At 37.9% G+C, this 23,722-nt stretch overlaps 1 protein-coding gene across 6 annotated transcripts in view; it reads right to left on the reverse strand.

Annotated features, from left to right (window-relative positions):
• The window catches only part of AKAP9 (A-kinase anchoring protein 9), a 105,738-nt gene extending 82,350 nt beyond the window's left edge, over window positions 1-23,388 (reverse strand). For all 6 annotated transcript variants that reach the window (XM_014248498.2, XM_014248497.2, XM_014248496.2 and 3 more), the window contains exon 1: window positions 23,165-23,388. In XM_014248498.2, coding sequence (XP_014103973.2) covers window positions 23,165-23,212 — 48 coding nt within the window. In that variant the 5' untranslated portion in view covers window positions 23,213-23,388. The remainder of the gene's footprint in view (window positions 1-23,164) is intronic.
• Window positions 23,389-23,722: the final 334 nt, after the last annotated feature.

Genomic DNA, 23,722 nt, shown 5'->3' on the forward strand with positions numbered 1-23,722 from the left:
ATCTTATCAATAAAATCTGAAAACAAGAATCATTACTTTCCAATTGAAGCATCCAACAATAAGTGCTACAATACATTTCATAAATGTAGCTCCAAGGTAAAGCATACAAATAAAGACCCTAAAGTTTTAAAATTTCAACATCAACTCAAATATCATGGTTTTTAAAATAAATATGCTGCAATTGTAAGAAAACAAATATAGAAAAGATAGCTTATTTGCTCATGATATTCACCAGTCGGGAAAGCCAGGCTTCCATCCAACTTCTTCAGGAACACCCAAACTGAGCAGGACACACGGATCCCCTTTCCCAGTCACTGTTTGGTTACAGTTCAAGATGTCACCCAAAGGGCTTTCTAGTTCTCATCCGGCCCCAAGAGAGCTGAGAAGCCCCAGTCTAAATAAAAGCATCACTGAGAGATCAGCTCTGACTTGTGGCTGGTTTATGCTTTTGTCCCTTTATGTGTATTTCTTTGTGGGTTTCTTCAGCCTCCTCTCCTTTCTTAGGACGATGGAATGCTTGGCATATGGCTCCTGCTCTGTTTACAGGAGGAGGACCTGAACATTTGCTGAGCCAAATATGCTCACCTAAGTACTTAATACGTACCTCCTCCCTACTACTTTTCTAATTAGTGCAACTTTGTGGGTTTTTTCTATTTTTAAAACATGTAACTTCTCTTATTTCACAAAAAATCCATTGAATTCAAAAATTCTAAACAGGAAAAGAAAGAACAGTCTCCTTCTACTTAAAAGTTTAAGAGAAAAAAACCCCAAAGGAGCCAAGCAACCACCCCTAAACCAAACTAAAGAGAGACTTAGTTTCTCAAAAATGGGAAGGGTAAAGGTTCCAGTTGTTCCCTTAGGATATTACTACAGTTTTCTAAAACTGTAAGTTTATCTCAATGAAATATTTTCAGTTTATCCAAAAGAAAAGCAGAATTTGTTCAAATGTCCCAATGACAGAAAGCAAACAACCTGACTTCATGTGTAACTACTGAGAGATTCTGGATTTTTTTAATGTTTTATTTCTAAGTAATAAACAACACGTAGTGCCACTGGTCAAGATCTCTCTTCCCCAACTTGATTGAAACCTTCGGTAATGGAAAGTTAAGTTGGCTTTTTTAAAGCAGCTTTACAGTCTTTATTTGTCTACAAAATTAGACATGTAGCTCAAGGACAAATTAATTACTCCTTGTCTCTCCTCAAGTATTTTGCATATTTTAACTGAAGCATCTGGGCATGCCAGATTTCCCTCCTTTCAAAATTAAGTTGTTGACTTTCACTTCTTTAGAATTAACAGATTAAAATCAACCATGGCAGTTATAAGCAGATCCGATTTTTTTTTCTGTCTAAACACTGATGAAGATGAGCACATATGAAAGCTAAACACATGTGAAAATGAAAATGTTACATTTTTGTATTACAAGTTCTCAACTGACAAATTCCGTATGAGGATCTAGAACTTTGGAAATAACTGCACTAGTAGTGATGGATGCATGCACAAATCATAGCACTTTTAACCCCAAACATTCAGGTACACACAGAACTGTCCAGCTACTAATGCAACTTAACTTTAAATTCATATTTTTAATAAAATTTTAAAAGCTAGGAATAAGAGAAGCGGCACAGCAAAAAGCTACTGCTGACCAAACACTTTCTGTGATGCTCACATCAAAACAGGGGAGTCTCAGATACCAAATTCTTTCTTTCTTTTCCTCAAACTACAGTTGAGGAACTATCGTTGTTCCAATGACAAGCAGGGAAAAGTCCGCCAGCAGTCATGGGAGCCAAAGAAAACAAATTCTTTAGAATTAAAATTTTCAGTTAAAAAGAAAAATACTTCCAGATTTTGTATTTCTAGAAAACAGATTTTTCTGGTGTGAACAAAACATGAAACAAATACACACTGATACAATGTCTTATCCTGTCTTCCAGGCACACTAGCATAATTATGCTGCAACTAAGCCTGTGGAGAACTCAATGCTGCTTCCATCAGTTCTGAATCTGCAGTTTTGAAGTAATTCAGTGTCAAGTCTCTGCTGAGTTACAAACATTGTAAGCAAGAGACAAGTACGTAAGTATAGGAGGTACTCATGGAAGAGGAAGGATGCAAAGAAACTGAAGCTGAAGGACACTCACAACAGGCTCTCTGCACTGATACACCTCTGAGAACCAAGAGAGAATGAGCACCTTACCCTGGGTAAGCATTGGGAACACAGTCAGTCATAATCTACTTATCAACGCTTTTAGGCACATATGAAAACCAATCCAGAGCATTTTTATCACTATTTATCTATCTGTCAAGACATTGCCTCCAGTTTCTGCCATCAAGCTGATGAGACCTTGCTTGGATCCTTCAGGGAGTACTGAATCCCATTAAAAATTGCAACTGTATTTTTCAGTAGTGAAGAACAATAGATTTCACTCCTTGACTCTCAGCATTTGCAACTGAATAAACTAACAACCTGAAATTCCCAGCTCACAGGTTTTTTCAAGTCCTGCTTCTGGGCAAAATAACAATACTCTTGGAAACAGGCATGTTCACTTCATAGCATTTAGAAAAAATAAATTGTTCTCTGAAATATTTCTATCAAATATCCAGTGTGCAATGAACTGAGAATGAAAATACATTTATTTATTTTTAATACATAAAAGGAGACAATAAAATTTTGCAGGAAGAATTACTTGTTTATTTCCAGATTTTCAGAAGTGCCATTTACAACAGCTACTCAGCTTTACATCAGTTTGAAAAATGGGAAATGGATATTAGCACTAAATTCTGTCACAAGATGTTGTCTCTTATGAACGGAAATACAATGAGAGTCACAAGACTACAACAGAGCAGCATGCAAACTGATAATGAGTATGCTTTCCAAAATCATTTCCCACAGTAAAAGAACAATTTAATAGAAGAACTTAGGTATTTAGATGACATATGCATTTATCTAGCTCTAGTGGTAACTTCCTACCCATGAATCCCAAATCAACATATTAGCACCAATTCCCATACCACAGACTGCACCAAAATTACCAATCCCCTGGTACAACATTATTTTCACTTTTAAATGCCAGTATCCTCCAACTGGCAGAAAGTCAGAAATGTGGAGGAGAATCAATCGCTATTAGGAACTAAATACTCTTGAGACAGAAGGCAACTAACTTGCAGAGTGGAGGGGATTACTTGTGTAAATCATGTCAGCTGCATTATTTACTTATTCAGCTGCCTTCAGCAGATTCTGACCTTTGGCACTTGCGCCAGCAATCTGGACTGTTGGGTTACACTGTCCATTGATTAGTTTCAAATATGGTCTGACTGAACTATTTCTAGAGTAAAAGTCTAAAGTAAAATAAAATTTGGCTCCAACAGAATGCAAAACTTAATCTCTTAAACACTTCAAAAGAAGTCTGAACAAAAGCTGCAACATTTAATCACCGCCTATATACCAGTAGAAGACAATACTGAAAAAAATCCCTGAAAATCAATGAAGCTACATTTGTAAAGCATCAATAGCTGTATTTTTAGTTCACATGCTTAAAAGACTTTTTAGAACAGAAACACATTAAGCACTACTGAAAACTGGATGCTGCTTTACAAATGCTTGTTATTCCTCCTTAACATTCTCAGATAATGTAGCAGATCTGGATACCCTCATTTTCAGAGGTATTACAATTAACAGAAACGGGAAGTGTTCAGTGCTTCCAAAGAAGGATGTCAGGAAATACTATAAAACATATTTGCTGTAGTTATGGTTTAAAAAAAACCCTTTTAATTGTGAAGAAATTAATAGGTATAGCACATCCTGTGTAAGTACAGTCGTACAGTCACACTTCATGTACCTACACACAAAAATTATTAGAGTCAAGCTTCAACTTTCTAAAGCCAAACTCATCTCCAGTTCAGTGCTATGCAGGCACTTCTTACAGAAAGAGCAGGGTTTGCTCATCTCTCATAGCTTCTCGAGTATAAAACCCCTATTTATTTTCCTATATTCACTTAAGGAAGAAGTATAAAAGGATGAGTCAGAAAATTACAGACTGTCAACAAAAAGGAACCTCAGACAAGCTGCTACAAGCAAGTAATTTCACTTTTTTGTTTTTACACAGTACAAAAAGAGCATGAATGGAAATCTACATCATTATTTTGCATTTCTCAACTACTATAACTTCAAAAGATGTTCCAGACACTGCTTAAGCTTCAGATTAACATGTCCTCACATGCAAAGACTTATTCTTTGTCAGAAGTTCTCAAACAGTGTGGTGTCCGGTGAGAAATGTTCTGTGGCGGAACTGGTCACACATATCACTCATCCAATGTACAAAGACAAGGACTTCTGAATCTTTGGGTGTCTAGCTAAAAACAGGAGTTAGTGGCTGAAAGACAAATTGACAGCCCTGTAATATTCTTTATAAATAATTTGGATAATAAAATTTAATACATCTTAAGCAAGTTCACAACAAACTGGTGGAAAGCCAAATACAGCAGAAGGAAGAATGACCATATAGTGAGACCTCAACGTGTTGGAAGCCTAAGCCAACAAGAACTGCATGTAAGTAAATAAAAATAAACATCGTGTCCTGTACCCGGGATGGAATTATCCCATTTACATTGCAGTAACAGCTGGGGATTGATGGGGGTGGTGTGTAGCTCTGCTGAAGAGGACCAGAGTTAACCTGGCAAGCTACACCAGTGAGCAGCAGGCCCTGGCAGCAATGAAGAGAAACCAATAAACTTTGAAATTACTCTCAATGCCTACCACAGTAAATGACTAAAACATCAGTTTGGTGGTTAAATACTTACGGTATGACTGAAAAGACCCCATGCAATCCTGTTCTGTAGAACAGAATTTGATAACAATAATACCATTTGTTATTTGAGACTGCTTCACAATAGAGAAAAAGCCCAATAAGCCCAACAAACAAATCCTGGCTCCAGTGCTTCAATGCAAATGTTTTATTTAAGCGTAGAAAGCATATTTTAAACTTTTGATTTAGCAGACTGAAAATCTCCACAGGAGCAGTTGCTGCAACTGAGCATAATGAGGGTACGAAAAAGTGAAATAGAATTTTTTGTTAGGTGTCGCTTGAAACTTTCTACCAACATAATAGGCACAGATTTGCCTCAAAAAGTTGTATTTATTCTGCATATACAACAAATGCTACAAAATCCACTTTAAGCTGCACTTGAATGTATAACATGCATTGTGGCAAACTGTATTGTGTAAGTGGTAACTACGATATATCCCAGGCTCAGACAGACTCTGTCTGCAAGTATATAATAACACTTGGATGTATCATGAAACTCATCATAGATCATAACCAGTCCAGTGATAGAAAGGCTCAGGCTTTTCTAACTAAATTGCTCCTAATCCCTCATCTCTGAATGATAGTAAATTATGAATTCTGAAAGATTACTGAGAATAAAAGTGAAACCAAAATATGTAGACTGAGACAGACTTCCACCTTATCTTAAAAGGTAAAGGACTAATTTAAGAATCACCTGCCCTAGTAACAATAGGTCAGTGACCAGAGGTGAGAAATTATTCCTACAGAAGCTTTCATTAACACAAAAAGAACAAAAAGCAGAGCCTTGGAGTGGGATTTGTTTTGATCATTTATTAAGAACATATATGTCCCAAGAATTCCTGACTGGGGTGTCCTGAAAACCAATAGTGACAAACTAAAAAGGTCAACCTGAATTCAAAATTTTGACATGGTTTAGAGTTGGGTATTTGCTGTGATTCATAGTTACCCATCTTACCTTACCCTGAATAACTGAAAAAACACCCGCCATAATCTCTCTCTCACCCACTACCTGGTTCTGTGGTTCCAATACGCAGTAATATTTTTATGTTTCATAGCAGCAGATAAGAGGCCCTCAAAGGGGATAAGGAAGAGAGTCTAGGAGACAGCAACACTGAGATTTAGGCAGTAAATCTCACCTGAGCTATTTAAAACTCATCTGCTGTTAGGCTATCAAGTGTTGTTAAAGCTAGTTTGTCCCCTAAAGAGATGCTGAACAGTTAACTGGTATTAGAGAAGAAAGTGGCACCTTGTCATTTTTGTCATATTCTCAGGTCTAAGCACTGGAGGGTTGTCTTGGCAAAGCACTAACTCCTGAAGTGCAGTTAAGTTTATAGTGCCTGCTTCTTCTGGGTTCCTGATGTCTGTACTAAGCAAAGGATAACAAAGTAAGATGAATGAAAAATTGCCAACACAGAGAATAAACAGGTATCTTCCCAGTGAAATCTACTGATTCTATTCTGCTAATCAACAAATTAGAGAGTATCACAATTCTTTTCAAATCCTGAGATAAAAACCCACAAAAGGAAGATAAATGAGCAAGCAACCTGCAAATACTTTAAACATATTATGTCACATAGCTGAAAATCCAAACTGTAAGTAAAGAATTAATGTTCTTTGTAAGTTTCAATCTGCTTATCTGTTGAGCCAAACAGAGCTTTAGGTTATTTGTTCCATTCAACAGATGCAGAATTTACTAAATAGGAAACATTAGGCTGAATGAACAAGAAATAACCACCCAGGAATGAAGTATTTCCAATCTACTGATTTTTATGTTGCACTCATAGCCAGATTTTCAGAAATCACTTGAACAAGACCTTAGAATGTCTCCCCTTACGGAAACTTGCTCATGAGTATTATTGGTGATAATAAGAATATAAAAATTTCCAAAGAAGAAATCCTATAGTCTCTTCCTAAATTAAAACCTGAGAGTCTTTCAGCTTCAGAGACAGCCATTCCTTTGAAGTCCTCTGAAGAAAACCAATGGGATCACCAGAATTTACAATTACAGCTATGGTATCTTGAAGGACAACACAGTATCATGAGAGGAACAGCACCTCAGGCAATTCTTTTTAGCCAGTCTTTATCAAGTTAAGAGTACTGTTGGCAGTGCTAATTACCAAGGGCGCTGAACTGGAATGAACCCCGCCAGATGGCACTGTGAGCTGGAAAGCCTCAGAATTAGTGTGGTTCTGATCTGGTCTGCTCTTCCCTGTCCCAAGAGTTTAAATAGGAACAGATCTAGGACCAGATAAGTTCATTACAGCTGGGTTATTTTCTGGACACAGAATGGAAGTTAAGTATAGGAAAATTCACTCTCGGTCAGGTTACAATGACTGACACAAGTACACCAAGCACATTTCATGATGGACTGTCTCATGAAAAGCAATGCCTCAAACTTCTAAAAAAATTGCTCAAGCAGTCTTTAACTGAACTGCTTCTACCTAAATTATTTATATACTGATCCTACCTACTTTTTAATTTTACTCTTCTCATATTGAATGCTGCCTCTGTGCTGATATTAAGGGTGAAAAAATCATCTGATCCACATTGGTACCAAATGCCCCCAAAGCAAAGAGGAAATAAATGGATTGGGACAAGCTGTTAGTGACAAAAATGAGAGGGCAACAGAAGCTTGTTTCATGCTGCTTTCTAAAAAAAACCACAGATCTTGACAAATAAATTTTAATAATGGTGATACAAATTTTACAATTAATTTTAACTTTCATAAAAGAACGAGTGAAAAAAGGTTTTACTACTTTGCTAAACTGAGAGTTTTTAGTAAGTTATGATGTTTTCTACTGACTCCTGAACTACAAAACTTCGCTGCTTTGCCATGTCATCCTTCACATCTCACAAAAGTCTTTTGAATATCTGCACCCAGAAAATGAGTTTGTATATTAACTCATTCTTAAAACCTTATCCTAATATTAGATTTAGATACCCTGAAAGCATTAGTTGTTTTCCATACAGCTACAGTACTGTTCATTGGACTGTATGAACATGTTATCCCACCATCCCTTAGAAACAAAAGTGTCAATATTTATCTTCAGGCACTTTCCTGGGGTATTTTGGTACCCACATAAGGCTATGGGGAACTTCAGCTGTGGCATCCATTTAAGAACAGTAAGCTCATGGTGCAGGACCCTAAACAAGATGTAAATGTAGATGAGATTCTATTAATTGAAACAGCTGCTGTCTTAAAGGTGTATGTAATCTACACTATGATTTTAGTATCAGTTTCCTATGAATGAAAGCACAGGATGTGATATGTTTTGCTGACACAAACAAAAGACAGGCTTTAGGAAGTGCATAGACAATTTGATCTCTGGTGTTTTAAGTCAAGCTATCAAATCATCATAGCTTAGTAAAACTTAACAGCTAAACAGTAAGTGGTAGAGGCTATAACAGACAGAATGATAAATACAATTTCTGACCTCTAAAAAGAGACACAACCTTACCTATCACGGTCTTGATGTATAACAACATGATACCTCTTCATCTTAATGAAAAGTTGTCAAAATTCAAAGTTGTCTGTTATCGTGTTAAAACTTATGAATAACTAATAAAACTAAGCCACTGGTGGCATGTAGTAGACTAAATTAGGTAGGGTACACATGATACATGACACAACCAAATGGAAGGTAGATTGCTGTGTATTTCTACTGGCCTAAGGCATACACAGCAATCAAGACAAAGCTTGTGCTCAATAAATCTGATTAGATGAAGATACAGGTAAAACAAAAGCAAACAACTAACAATCAAAAATGCCTGAAACTTGCAAATGGTATCACACCTTACAGCCTCTAGGACAGATTAACTAATTGCCTACAAAACAAAATTGACAAAAAAATCATTAGACAGAAGCCATAATTACTACAATATTTCATAAAGGTGAACTCCTTAGCAAATTTCTGCACTGACATTTTTTGTAAGATTGTACAATTACAAATATGTTTAAGATTTTAAGTACTTTTCTCCCACTCAATTCTTGATTAATTCAGCCTTGTGAAACAAGTTATCTTCTGAAAGTAAAAGGCAGATACTGCCCTCCTAAACAGAAGACAAAAAGCATTTAAGCATTAAAACTATGTACTAGGTTGCAATTTTATATCTGCTTTTTCCTTCAATATTGTGTTTGATTCAACAAAATTGTATGGTTAGGCTTTACATTTACTGCAGTTGCTTCCCACAGACCCAGTGAAGTCCAATGAGTTACAAATAGGATTGATTTTTCTCATACTTAACTGCAGAACCATACTTCATGAACTGCTCACATCACCATAAAGATGAATATGCCACAGTCCACAAGAAATACAAAAAGAAGTAATGGACTTTCACAGATAGCGAGATTTGGCCAGACTTATAAAAAAATATCCCAAACATTTATTTTACAGCATAGTAGCAACCTAGAGGCTAAATACAAGCATTAAAACATTAATCTATTCACAATTTCAATTTCTGTAAAGCAGCAGAGTCATCATATATCAATCTTGATTTGTATCACCAAAATAAATTTACTAACAATCTGAGCATTGCTTACATAGTAACGTCAATTTATTTCTTCTTAAAGCAACTGGTTTAACACCTGTTCTTTAACAAGTATATAGTTGTATGAGCTGTTTGACTAAGTATAGTTAAATCAACAGCTGGAGACGCCTTTAATTAATCCCTTGGAGTTCTTACAGGATAACTATTTTAAGAAAACAACTGCAATACAGTAACATGTTTAAGCAGTAAGCATGTTAATTCCACTATGTTTAGGTTTATATTTTTTTTAAAAAAGAAATGTCTTCCAGAATACGTGCAGCCTAAAAATCAATTAAACTATGTCATTACATACAAGAAGCAGTCAGGTGGTTAGCAAATTTCTGCCTTGTTCTGTAATTTTCTTCACATGCTGCCCTTCTTCCCCAAGAAATAACCCTAGGAAAATGTTCCTGATGAGCCTAAAGCAAGGCTAAATTTCAATCTAAATTTTGCTAATAATAGATAGAAAGAGGAAAGTCTGGTTCTGGTAAAAGAGAAATTATTTTCATGTCTCCTATGTGGATAACTTTTCTCCTCAATTATTATTTTCTTTGTATTAAACACATAACTGCAATTTATCACATCCTAGAATACAGACTTCAGCCCTCCTTTTTAACAGGAATCTGAGAGAGGAAAAAAGTAATATACCACACTGAACTTCACAGATGGGTAGAACAAGCCTAGTATTTCAAACAGAAGTTCAAAGGGTTTCTCTAAAAGCATTTTAAACTCTAGGTAAGAGCAGTCCTAATACTTTATGACCTTTTGACTTTAATACCACTGAAACAACTTACTCTGACTTTGTGGTAGAGCATTCTTTATTATCAGCAAGATAAAGGTGTCAAATCTGAATAATTTTTTTCAAGAAAACTCTAAACTAACTTCTACTACCACAAAATAATATTGACTGCTTAATGAGAACAAATGTTCCTCTTACTAGTTCTAAAAATCCCACACTCTAGCTTCCCAATTAACATCAAAACCCATATAGAGTAATTAACACAAGAGATTGAGACAATGAAATTTAAAATATCATATAAATGTTTTATTTAATTCAGAAACACATAAAAATCATAACCTATGGCCATCTGCGCCTGCCAGTTAGATGGCAACTCTAAAAATACCAAAGTATGCTGAAGCAACAGTTGCCAGTAACTCCACAAAGCGCTTGTCAATCAAATTACTGGCAACCTGCAAGTTTATATGTAACACAGACATTTTATTCCGCTTTTTAATTATCTTAACTTTTTAAAAATTAAGGTTGACATTTTTCGTTTTTATAAAGATTGAACTACTGACATTAAAACTGTGAAATGAGAAAATAAAGAGCTTCAAGAAGAAAAGCAATAATTCTCATTTTTCTAATAATGGTATCCTAAATACAAATTACTTACACTATATTTGATTTTGAGCATTACCAGAGTAATTTATTTTTTTGCTTACATGTGTTTATGTAAGAAATAACTATAAGCAAAACCTGTATCTTTTCAGCTGAAGAAAAATCTCCAGAATAAATTCACTTTCACTTGTTTTATAGCATTCTGTATATTACTTCAAGTGGGCTCCTAGTGAACACTTGAAATCCATTTTCCTCACACAACTAGCTACATGGACATTATGGTCCAAATTAAAGAGGTGTTCTTCCCCAGCCTAAATTAATGAAGATAACACCTAAAAATACAGGCTTATTTTAGGGAGCATGGAAAGAATGAAACTATCATAAATTATCTTAATTGCTAGTTACTGCACTACATCACAAAAATGCAGTTTTTATATAATCCTTTAGTTGCACAGATTAACCCAGCTCCTCAGGATATAATATAGTACTGAGCTATTGAGTATATACCTATTTATTTGTTGCTTTTTTTTAAATTAGCTTTATATTGTGTCTAATCTGGTACTGTGAAATCAAGTATTTGAATGTGATTCTCCCAACAAAAAGGATTATCTTATTGCAGTTGCTTCTGAAGAATAAACTTGTATCTACTATTTCCTAAATTCTCCCACCACCCCAGTATATACTGCAATGAAACAATTACATGAAGAGGAACGGGAGAGAGGTAAAACAGAGCTCTGTTGGCTTCTAGCTCCCCTTAATTTCTCAATCAGTATTTGATCCCACCAGCCCATTATCGTCCAGGATAAGAGCTATGATGCTATCAAATAACATAATTCTATTTCTCAAGTTAGTCTTACCTTGTTTCAGATAAAACTCAAGAATATTACCTACCCTAATGTGGTCTAAGTTGACCACATTAGAAAAGCACAATTTGACTTAAAGAACGAGAACAAAAAATATTCCAAAATTGAGATTGTAGGCAGAAATCAATTTTGGGGATCGTCCTTCTGTTTCAGGATATAAAAACAACAGTACTGGCCACTACTGAGAAATGCAGGATCCCTTCCTGACTTCAAGGTGGATGACACAGTATCACCTCTTTCTTTCAGTCACCAGAACATTCTTTAGGCTACTTTTACAGCCCCGTAATGAAATGGAAATTAAAAATTCCTCCTTTCTGCCAATGGGAAAGTGTGTGAACTTTCCTCTACCATCTTTCATGCTGCTAAGACTTCATGAGTTTTCTGCCAGCCTGTTCATTCAGACTGTCAAAGTATCTGTGACAAGAAGCCCTATGCCACAATTCATTAACCTCTCCCAAAGGCAGTATCATCTATGAGCATGCAGAAGGCACACTCCCTCCAATTCTGCAGGTCATTTACAAAATATCCAACTGTACACCTGAAGACTACTCAGCACCAGCTGGATGTTTCTTCAGCAATCTGAGCAGAGCAGCCCAGCTAATTTTCTGCCTACCTTACAGACCACCTATCCAAGTCACCTATCTCCAGTTTGTACAAACAGCCTCTAAGAGATCACATCAATGTCTTCCTAAAGTCAAGGTAAACAACATCCGCCATTCTCTCCCTATCTACTGAGGCATTTGGTTCATCAGACAGGACAATTAACTTGCCCTTGATCAATTCTGGTCACGCTGTTGGCCTTCCTGTGCCTGAACATGGGTTTCAGGAACATCTTCTCAGACACCACAGCCAGGCTGACCTGCCTATAGATCCCGATACTCCTCACACTACCTGAATATGAAGCTGATGTCTGCTTTTTTCCACCTGCTTCATTTGAAATCTCTGAAGGCAATGACCTTTCAAAGATGGGCAAGTAAATAGCCTTGTAAAGATAGCACCCAGCTTCTGCAGGATGCTGGGATGCACTGTACTCAGTCCCATAAATGTTCATACATCAAAATTGCTTAAGTGGTCCCCAGTTTCACCTGTACAGTGGACAATACTTCAGCCCGCCAATTACGCCATTGAACTCAGGAACCTGGAAAGTTCAAGTCCTCACTGCAAAGAGGCAAAAAAAGCTTTGAGTGTTGCTTCCATGTCCTTTTGCACCAGATTATTTTGAAGTCTAATCCTCTTCACCATGTTTGCCACCCACTTCAGTTTAGTACAGTCTACATATAACCACACATTCTTTCCACTGCTAATAATGTAAATACTGAGTGACACAGGCTTTGTGGAAGACTGAATGACCACCTACTTTGAGAGTAAGCCATTAAAACAAATAATGTCAAGTCAAATTTTCTATTCATTTGTAACATGAAATGATGACTGTACCTTAACCAAGTCTTTAGTTTGCTTATAAGATGATGTCACACAGTGTCAAAAATCTTCAGAACTTTTAGCACATTCTGTTAGCTCAGCCCTAGTTACCTAAAGGGGGTCTCCTACTAACAGCTGTGCAGATCCCCAAAGACCTTAATGTTGTCAATTCATTCAGAGAAGTCTGTTTCTTTTAAAGAACAGTCTTTGCCAGTCTTTTGAGACTCCCTAATGAGTATATGCAGAGTCTTACTGATAACTGCAGGATAACTGCAGGCATGGTTACAGCGTATTATTGAACATCAATGTGGCTTCCAGGGGGCCAAGGCTGGGAATAATCAACTGTTTCTCAAAAATCATGAATATTGATAAGAATCCTACAACAAAAAATCCTGACACATCTACAGAAAATTGTAGTCAGGCAACTACTACATCCTGTGGAATCCTAATCAATATTCCCATAGTTCCTCCTTCCACAACACACTGCAAATAGTCAGCTGCAAATTCTGATCAGTTAGCTTTAAAAAACCAACCATTTCTAGTGCTCAGGGCTTTAAAGATTCAATGATACTGCAATAGACAATGAATTTCATGAACAGAATCTGTATCTGAAGAGGCTTTGTCCAGACTTCTCTAGGTAGCTAATGCAAGAAAACTGAATCACAAAAGCATTTGTCATTTGTGCTGATGCTTCAAGAAAGTGGCTGCAGTTATTCCTGATTAGCAGAACTCCTGCACTGCCCAACAATGCATATTTTTCCTTCCTCCTGCATTGTAACATTTAGTCATTATACTAAATGAGGAAGAAGGGTTTATTAGATATTGTCTGAGAAAGGCTGACATAAGTATTTTTGGATGTTAGAAAAAGCATAAACTATTGACTTAAATTAAGTCTCTATGTACTGTTTACATTACCCTAATTCATGTTACTTTTTCATCCTAAGAGGAAACAATTTAATTGCATTTATGTAGAATACATATATTTTTTTCCTCTCCACAGTGTCCTCTTTAGTAAAAATGTAGCTACAACAGAGATACTTAAAGATCAAAAATTGAGAGAAATAAAACCCAACAGGAAGAGAGAACATGTAAAGGCACAGCAGGATCTCAAGAGTTGCGTTTGCATCTGATTTCTCATTAACCAAGAAGTCTGAAAGAAAGAGGCATCTTTAGAATAAACATACTATGTCAAAATAAGACTTGATTAATAACCAACACAAGACCATAAATTTTTTCAACTTGACAAGTACCAACTGTCACAGAATCTGAGAGGTTACATCTTTGGCAACAAGACAATCAGCTTTCCAGATTCAGATCAATTGTTTAAATTCAGTTCATGCTAAGCAAGCTGACAGCCATTCCTTGTTAATAAACCCAAGTGATGTGATGACTTCCATCCAGTTGTCAATGCAATCTTCTCAGGAACACTGCTTTGAGTTTTCAAAAGAAAAAATTCTGGAGAATTTCTGTGCACCTTTAAGTGATTATTCATATGCATTGTGCCCACCCCTGGGCTTCAACTCCGTATAGAAACTGAACAAAATTTACATTTTCATTTTAATAAATGTTCTTGGTTTTAATTATTTTCTTTTTTAGTAAATTGCAAATATTTTAGAACAAGTCAAAGTCACTTGTTCTTCACTATTTTCCCACCTTGTTTATATCACTTTTACATTAATTCCCACCATGTAGAATGTCTGGCACTGAATGGACAGAGTGAGAATAAAGCCCACAAACTGCAACTTGTGAGAGAGAGACACCTCTGTGAGGAGCAGAGCAGACATAAGGGAAGAACCAACTGCAAGAATTTCATGCTCAGTGTGCAAGGCTTGACAAGCTTGTACTATTTTGACAGGCTTTTATCACTTTTTACATGCTGCTGAATCATGAGAAAAGCAAGCTCACAAAGACATTGATATTGCTCACAAAATTGCACTTGTCTGTGGAGTCTTGGGTATTTTTTTGTTTGGGGTTTTTTGGTTGTTGTTGTTTCTTGCTTCTTTTTAAAGAAAGCTCAATTTAATTCCTGGAATATATTCCAAACAATCAAGAAAATCTAACATATCCATCTTTAAGGAATCTTATATCAGGACATCCGTTATTTCTCTTAACGCAGCAAATTAGGCTAGCTAATACTGCATACAACTGAAGAGACCAAGACAAGGTTTTCTTATCATTGTTATTGAGCATTACCTGTTATAGTAAGACATTTCTCCTATATGCCTTTTAATTGAAAATACAAATTTGCAATACTTATTTGAATAAATGTATATGCAAATATATGGGTTTTATGTTAAACTGGTTACCTCCCTTAGACAATCTAAATGGACTTAGAAATACTTAAATATTTTCCGCTTGTTTTGTGGCTGGATACTGGAGGTTTCTTCACAGAGAAGTATTTAATGACAAGTAAAAAGGTCAGCAAACAAAGCCAGGATTAAGGGATAACCTCTTCTATCAAATCACAGCCTACCACTGAACTCAGATTTGAATAAACTGTTATGCAACTTAGTCTGCTTATTCTCTGGACACCTATTTTATCAATATTTACACAGAAACATGTTCAGTCCCAGAATCCCATCTACTCCATCTCTTCAGCTCCACCAATCTTCTTGGGTCTTGCTTGCTATCGTAGTTTTAGAGTTATGCTGTAATTCTGCCACAGCAGTAGTTTTCATCAAATCTAGACTTTCCTCTAAAAAAAAAATCGCAAAAATGGTATATATTCTCTTTGTCATTATCTCACATTGGCAAGAATTTTCAAATTTCTTCATGTTTTGAGATTTAGACACATAGTCCAATAAACAACCTCTTCTTTGTTTTGCCATGATGCTACAACTTGTTACAACTGGGATTTGCTCACTCCCTCACTACGTACAACTTAGGGTTTGGTATCTAGAATCTCACATTTCTTTGCCCAGATGATAACTGCTGAATTTGTTCCATCTGGAAACTTCGGGGTTCCATTTTAGAAGAGGAGAGAAGTAGCAGAACTCATTCCATACTTCCAAGAAACGAAGAATTCTGAGAAATCTGAACATTTTATTAATTGTTTGGTCTTTTCTCCACTGGTTGTAGGAAAGGTAGTTATAAAATATTCTCAAGAAATCACGGGAAAACAAAGATTAAGGTTTCCTTCAATAAAAAGGAACACCAGAACCATCAAGACAATATGGTGTGCCAACTCTTTGCAATCAACAGACAAGCATCTCAACATAAATTTCAGGCACTATTTATTTATGTTTCAGCATAGCAGTTGAAAGATAGCAATTATCAGCTGTGTTTTGTTGAACTGTGGTACATTTATCATTCCAAATTCAAAGTGACATGCTAGCTTGTATCAGTAACAAAATTATTTTGAAACAAATACATAGAAATACCTTGAAATCTCTCTCTGTGGGGCAGATATTTAAGACAGAGCTTTCAGACCCTAAATTAGAATTCCCAACAATTGTGTTACTGGTATAAAATCTTATGTTGCAATATACAGTAGCTCAACAAAGTTGGACCTGCTTCAGCAACCTTACTTTCTTTTGTCCTCATTTTCATCCAATTTTTCACTATTCCACACTCTAAGATGCTAAAGTAACCATATATTATTCTACAGTTAATACCTTTGTACATCAATATTTAAAAGCACCCAGTTAGTTATTTCCTATCAGGAAAAAAAATACAGGCTTTTCTGGTAACACCTACATATGCCAGAAAGTCCAATTTCCTTGGAGTATCAGATACACTTTACTGAAAATCCTTTAGAATGAATTTGTGGTGGTGATCAAACTTATTTCCAAATAAGCACCAACAAATGAACTTTTCTAGATTCTAGTTATAACAGGGAAATGAATGTTGCAGTCATCTGTTTTGCTATTGCAACATGCATACTAAGAAAATAAGTAGTTGGAAAGAAGACTGCAGAAATGAGGGAGGGACTAGTGCTAAAATGAAGAAAGTATTGAAAGTAAGCAAAGAGCAACTTTGTGCTTTCTTTTCTGTAATTCCTTCTCCCTACACAAGGAACAAGAAAACATTTTAAATTGCATTTTTACAATGCCGTTTCTTGTTTTCGCAGTGCTACCAACTGTTGACTTCTTTATTTTTGTGAAACTCACAGCATTTTGGATTAAAGAACAATTCTCTCTAAACTAACAAAAGAGCAAAGGTCACTTTGAAGTGATATTTCTCTGCATTCACAGAAGAAAACAAGTATAAATTACAGCTCATTCTACCTTGCACCACTATTGGAAAGAATAGAGCTACTTTAAAGACTTGAACAAAAGAGCACATTGACAGTAACATCTACAACCAATAATCAAGCCCTGTATGAAAAGCAAGAACAGATCTCTGGAAAGAGGGAAATGGAGATCAAAACAGCAATATGAAAAAAACCCACACTCAGAAACGGGAAGACTTCTAGTAGTTTTAATTTAAAAGAGAGTTGAAATCCAGATTTCAATTCAAGTACCTTTTTTTTTTAGCAAGTACCCAATAGAGTCCACAAAAAATTTGAACACATGAGAAAAAAAAAGAATTTTTTTTATTTTTTCAAAGGGAAAAAAGGAACCTCGAGTAAATTGTAACGAGCTGGTAGTCCTATTATCGTCAAAAGAAAAATAAAATAAGTCGCACCAATTTTTCTGCTATTAGGCATACAGTGTGTCTTGAAAATGGTCTCACAGATTTCCATTTGATCTCTCATCCAAGCTTATCACCACCCCAGTAGCAACCACTTGTCTAGACAGAATATATTTACATCTCAAATGTATATAAAATCTTTTTTCTACAATACAACATAGATATCCACTGCTTTGAACAAAAATAAATGCATGCACAACAAGCTGAACACCTCACACTTTGTTTCTTTCTCACCTCTACTCAATTTCTGTCCTATCTTCTTTTACTCAAAAGTTTTAAAACCACATGTATTCTCTGCAGCACAATGTTCAGTCCTTATATCTGTGATTTTCTCTACAATACAAAGTAAGCTTTTAAGCTTACTCATGTTCATAATCATGTTCATAATATAAGCATATTCATGTTCAAAATATACACATGCAATTCCACATACCTTCTATTATTTGCATTTAAAATTGACGGAGATGCAAAGGAGGGAGTAGATTGAAGCCTGTAAATGAAAAGTCAAACCCCACAAGTTCAGAAGAGCCTAGAAAAAGAAACAGCTTTGCAATACAATAAAAGAATGCCTATGAACTAGATACAGATTTGATATAGATTTCTGAGGATCTTCATGTGCAAGAAGAAGGGTTCCTTCAGATAAACTGTTCATTATAGTACTTTTTCACAGTTTCACTGTACTCTCAAGCCAAAGCTTTTCCACAGAAAACTTCCAGAAAACTCTTAAAAGATCAAGTTGCTTCCTCTCTTGTCCATTCATACGCACCAGCATTGTCAGATATAGACAGTGCACCACTGCCATGACAATGACCCTTAAGTTAGCTCACTTGGTTAGAGCATGGTGCTGATGGCACCAAGGCTGTGGGTTCAATCCCTGTAACAATCCCTGTAAGAAACTGTCTGAAGTCACTGAAGAGTTGAACTTGTTGACAATCATTGTAGGTCCCTTTCAACCCAGAATATTCTGTGATCTGTGACTTCAGTGATGAAAAGCTCTTTAATAACCACTGAGATACTGCTTTTTTTCCTCTTCAGGTAAATTACAGGGAGTTTAAAAGGACTGTGTTTTACACAGAATCTATACTTTGAGGTCTTCTGGGGGATTTAAATTAGAGCTTTAATCACTGAGTCACATAATTATTCCATGTTTGCTTGACTGTTTTATTTTAAAAAAGCCCCAATGTATCAACACCTTTCCTTGAGACTTCCAAAACACCTCAGTCCAAAGAGGCTAGAGATGAGTGAGGAAAATCTTTTTCTCCCATCAAAAAAGAAAGACATAACAATGCAAACAGCAAACATTCCCAGACTCTTAGACAATGCTATTTTAATAATACATATAATTTTAATCTTCATCCATCTGAAATATTTGCATGCATGACCAGATGACAAAATATACAATTATTTCTTTTGACTATTCAACTTGTGAAGATAACTTGTTAAATTAGTTATACAACCTGTAATACTTGTAATGTCCACTGAGAGCCATTAGAGCTTCCCCAACCGACATCACTGTTCCATCTGTTCAGTGATTTTCTGGTATAGATCAAAAGCAGCAACAGCCCTTACTCTGTTCTCAAGTGTTTAAACTAAATCAACTCATTAATTTCTTCAGGTTCTCCAATAGTTACATAGTTTCTTAGAACACTTCAACAATATATTTCAAACATTCATAAAAGCTCTGAAAAACAAAACACTAAAGTATGTATTTCTAGCATTAGACCTGAAATCCTACGCCAACCCAAAAGAAATTTACGAAGTATATTAGTATATTTCTCTTGTTCACCCCTCCTATGGAAAAACAAGCATACCGCTAAGGCGTGCCCTTTGCTCACTACAAATTTAAACATTTGTTTAAATACTTTGCTAATTAAATTTCAGTCTTGTAAAATGGATCATTCCATAAAATTTGTTTCATCTCAGTTTTGCCAGTTACAATAGCTGTGCCCTTTCATATGTGTCTGTGTGCCTAGAAATTAAAATATTTTCATAAATTTCAGAAGCTTTACTAAAATACCCTCAGCCACTTTCTGACAAGGGAATCCAGTCACTGGTGTTTTTATTCTGAAGCTAGCAAACTAGCTCTGTAGTTCTGAAAGTTGATCAAGACAGTGCCACATCTGAATAAGAAAAGCCAGATACTAAGCCACTAAATAAATACATGAAATTAAAATACTCAACCCAACTACCATAAATGGTACCCTCTTCAATGTAAGATGAGCTTTCCAAGCAAACTGATGCACAGGGGAATCCACACGTAGCATATCATATCAAGATCTTGAACCACCATCCTCTGTAGTATTTTTTTAAGACCAGATACATATTCACTATCTCAGGCCATCAACAATATTCCAGTAAGCTCCTCAGCAAGACACAAAACACATCTGATGGATTTCTAATGTCATTGTGTTTTAGGGCACTGATCAACCTAATAGCATGCATCTATATTTCTGCTGCTGGCACACATCATCTCCCTTCCACTTTATGTCACAGTCAACCCTGTTTTCCTTAACTGGCCTTTCTGAAAAACACTCTTCTTGCTTCTTCATTATGACATCACAAGGTAAGATGAAGAAATGGACCATTTGGGGGAGAGGGGAGTTCTATGGAGGAACTGAGAGATCATTTCAATGGAAAGGAGACAGACATTTACAGAGACTGAGTTAATATTCAGCAGATTTACCTCACGGCAAAAGAAAATGAATGACTACAGGTCTGGAAAAAGGAGTATGTAATTTACTGGGTTTAACTCTGTGCCTCCCTTGCCTTTGCAGGCTTGTAACAGACAGAACAACAACATATGGTGCAAACTGCTTCATAATGCAGACTTAGTGTAGTCTCCGAAAATCAGCAGGTACATATGAATATTGGTGAGCCTGCATCAAGACTTTTTATTCCAATTTTCAAATTATGTACTGGCAAAGGCTGTGTGTTCACACTGAGACCTATTCTGCCAGGCTTGAGTACACTTAGCGCCATTCATTCAAGGTAAGATTCGCAATGCAGCTTCTCATTTCCAGTAACAATAAAGGAGGACTCAGAAGAAAATTAATTTGCAGAAAATCCACTTTTAACACACTTCTCTGTAAAAGATGTATGTGGGGGGATAGCGTCTTAGAAGACATCAAGAAAAAGTTCCATTGTAGATAAACCATACGCTACATTTGCCTACTTGATATCAGAAAAAAAACAAATAGTTGCTTTACAACAAGGTTCATATGGTTTCATATGCAGACACTGAGATTTAGCAGTGCCTACTTTAAAAGAAAAAAAACAAGTCAAACCAAACAAGAATCCAGGTCTCAATTGTGAATAACTCCACTCTTATGTACCAACCACCTTCATGGCATCTATTAGATGGCATTTACCAGACTATCAATTACCTACCTTCATCCTGCAGTTTATGCAACATCTTATTTAAAGTTTCTAACTTCAGGTGGATGTTTTAAGGCGTGAGCAGTATAGCAATACCTGTACTTTTTGGCACAGTAACAACATAAATACATTTTCTCAGCTGTTTTATTTGAATAACTTTCAAGTGATAAAGCTCAAAAGTTTTCTGGATGCTTGTTGCTGTGATTTGCAGAAAATACCCATTGGAGCCAAGCAATTTTAGGATATGCTCTGATTACACTACTGTGAAAGTGTTTGACAAAGAGAAAAGTACCTGCAGGAGCAACTCTCGCTTCCATTCTCTACTAACACAATTTCTTCTTTTCTGCTTTTATCAGTGACATCTGTCGCTGAAAGATTGTGACTTAATCTCTGCTACAAAACACATTTTTACATTCACATGTAAAAAAGGGGTAAATGCAACAGAGGGCACAAATAAAAAATCTGACAAACTCACACTACTTTTATAGCCCCTTTTCACATAAACCATGTGTAACTTTAAAGAGTGACAATGACTTAAATCACAAGGGATGTTTAAAAGCATGGAATACTAAAGTCTTCAGGCAAATACTTAAATGGACAGCATTAGGTTTTAGACAGAAAAGACTAGAACAATAGTGAAAGTTATGCAGTACTCTTAAAATACAGACTAAATTAGTAAAGTGTACATGTCTTTTCTCAAAGTTTGAGGGAAGCCACTGAATTTCTGCTAGAGTCCTGGTTTTTGGTTCAATTTTCAGTAATTGTCATTAATTTTCTGTGTTAATCCCAGGCTAACAAGGGCAGAAAAATCTAAATTCTTCATTGTGATTTATAATACTGGCAAATCTACTCCATTTGCTCTGTGAACTACTTTCCAATTTTCTGCAAAAGAATTAAGCAATCTGTGACAGAATGTACTGCCACTAGGATCTAATTTTTTCCAGTGCCCAGTGCACTACAAAATGTTTTGTAAACACCACTCTTGCCCTAAGTATTTAAGGAACAGGTTTTTCTATATAAGCATACAACTCCATCTAGGAGCTTCTCCCAACAGACATTTTGAACCCAAACAGAAATACACTAAGTTAAGAGTGTTTTACTAATACAGCATAAAACCTATTCAATACTTCGCTGATGAACAATATTTTTTCCATAGTCCGCATAAATAAGACAATGATGTTTTATAGTTTCATCTTCCGCTTGTCTTTGTTTTGCCTGTACTATGATACTTGGCTCCTGCCAAGTTACATGCATATCTTTAGCATGAATGACTAACTTCTGAACTCTTATCATTTAGCTATGACTACAGGAAGGAAATAGATGATACCTAACGCCAAAACACTAATTTTATCTAGAATGCCATTAATTAGCTTATCTCATTGACCACACCAAAGCTTTCTTTGAAGTTAAAAACAGGTCCTCCTGAAGTGTAGTCTGGTCTGCTGCCCAGAAGGCGAAATGCTGTGCAGCCGGTGCGTACTGAGCCATGCTCAGAGTAAAATGATAAGCTCCCCGATTAACCCTTGGGTTAGTCCGCAGAGCAGCGTATGAGCCGCCTGACAGCCCCGTGGCGGTGACGGCTGCGCGCAGCTCTGCGAGCACCGGCGGTGCCGGCGCACACGGCGGGGTCCCGCGGGTGACTCACGGCACAGGCACCACGCCGTACCACTGGAGGCACCGCTAATCCTCTGCCTCCTAAGGCTCTCTCACGGCATTAGCTCCACACCGAGGAACAGCTGGCGGTTTCATAAACTTCCTTAAAGGTTCACAGGGTTTCCCAGGCTTACGAGGCAAACGGGATTCGCGCCTCGGCTGCGAAGGGTAATGAGGTTAACGTTCCTTCTCCTCTTCCTCCTTGGCTATTCCTCCGCCCGGCGCCGCAGCGGCCGCTGTCCGGGCTGTCACCGTGCGGCCCCGTGACGGGCACCTGTGGCGTGCCAGGTGTCGGGGGCCGGTGTCGCCGGGCACCGGCACCCACCGCCCGCCCGGGAGCGCAGCCCGGCCCCGCGGCGGGCGGGGGAGCGCGGGGCGGGCGGCACAAAGCGCCTCCTCCGCCGGCGGCTTTGTTCGCGGCGGGGCCCCGCGCCAAGCCCCTGCCGCAGCCCCGCTCCACTGCCGCCGCACCGCGCGGCTCGGCCCGGCCCCGCTGACAACCACCCCCGCCCTCACCTCGCTGTTCCCTCGCCACGCCACCGCCTCCTCCTCCTACCTTGGCTTTCCCAGCCTCCAGCTTCTTCAACCGCTCCTCGTCCTCCATGGCGTCTGTGCGGGAGAGCAGGGTGTTACCGGCAGCAGGAGGAGGAGCTCGCCCCGCACCCTCTCCTTCGGGCGGTCACGCTCGCTGTCCGGTCCGGTCCGGTGCCGTCCCGCCTCACAGCGACGACAGCTGCCGCGGCGGAGCCACCGGCGCCGCCATCTTCAGCTCCACGTAAACACGCGGCCGGGGAAAGTGACGTGTGGCCGCCCGCACCTCCTCCCGCCGCCGCCGGCCCCTCCTCCCCGGGCTCCGCCCCCTCCTGGCGCCTCTGTCCACCGGCGACCCCCGCCCGCCCGGCTGCCGCCGAGTCCCGCCAGAACCGGCCCCGCAGGAGCGGGTTTGACCCCTGCAGGGGAGCGGCGGCGCCGGCGACAGCGGGCGCGGACAAGACCAGTGGGCACACCCCCCTCCACACCCCGTCCACACCCCCGCGCCCTGCGGGCAGAGGCGGGGGGTTCCCGCTGCCCACAAAGGAACGGCACCGCCGAGGCAACCGGCGCTCGCTGGGCT

This window comes from Pseudopodoces humilis, chromosome 1 (assembly GCF_049639895.1).
Source record: "Pseudopodoces humilis isolate 2021_Gansu_Grassland_sample_001 chromosome 1, ASM4963989v1, whole genome shotgun sequence".
Taxonomy (NCBI): domain Eukaryota; kingdom Metazoa; phylum Chordata; class Aves; order Passeriformes; family Paridae; genus Pseudopodoces; species Pseudopodoces humilis.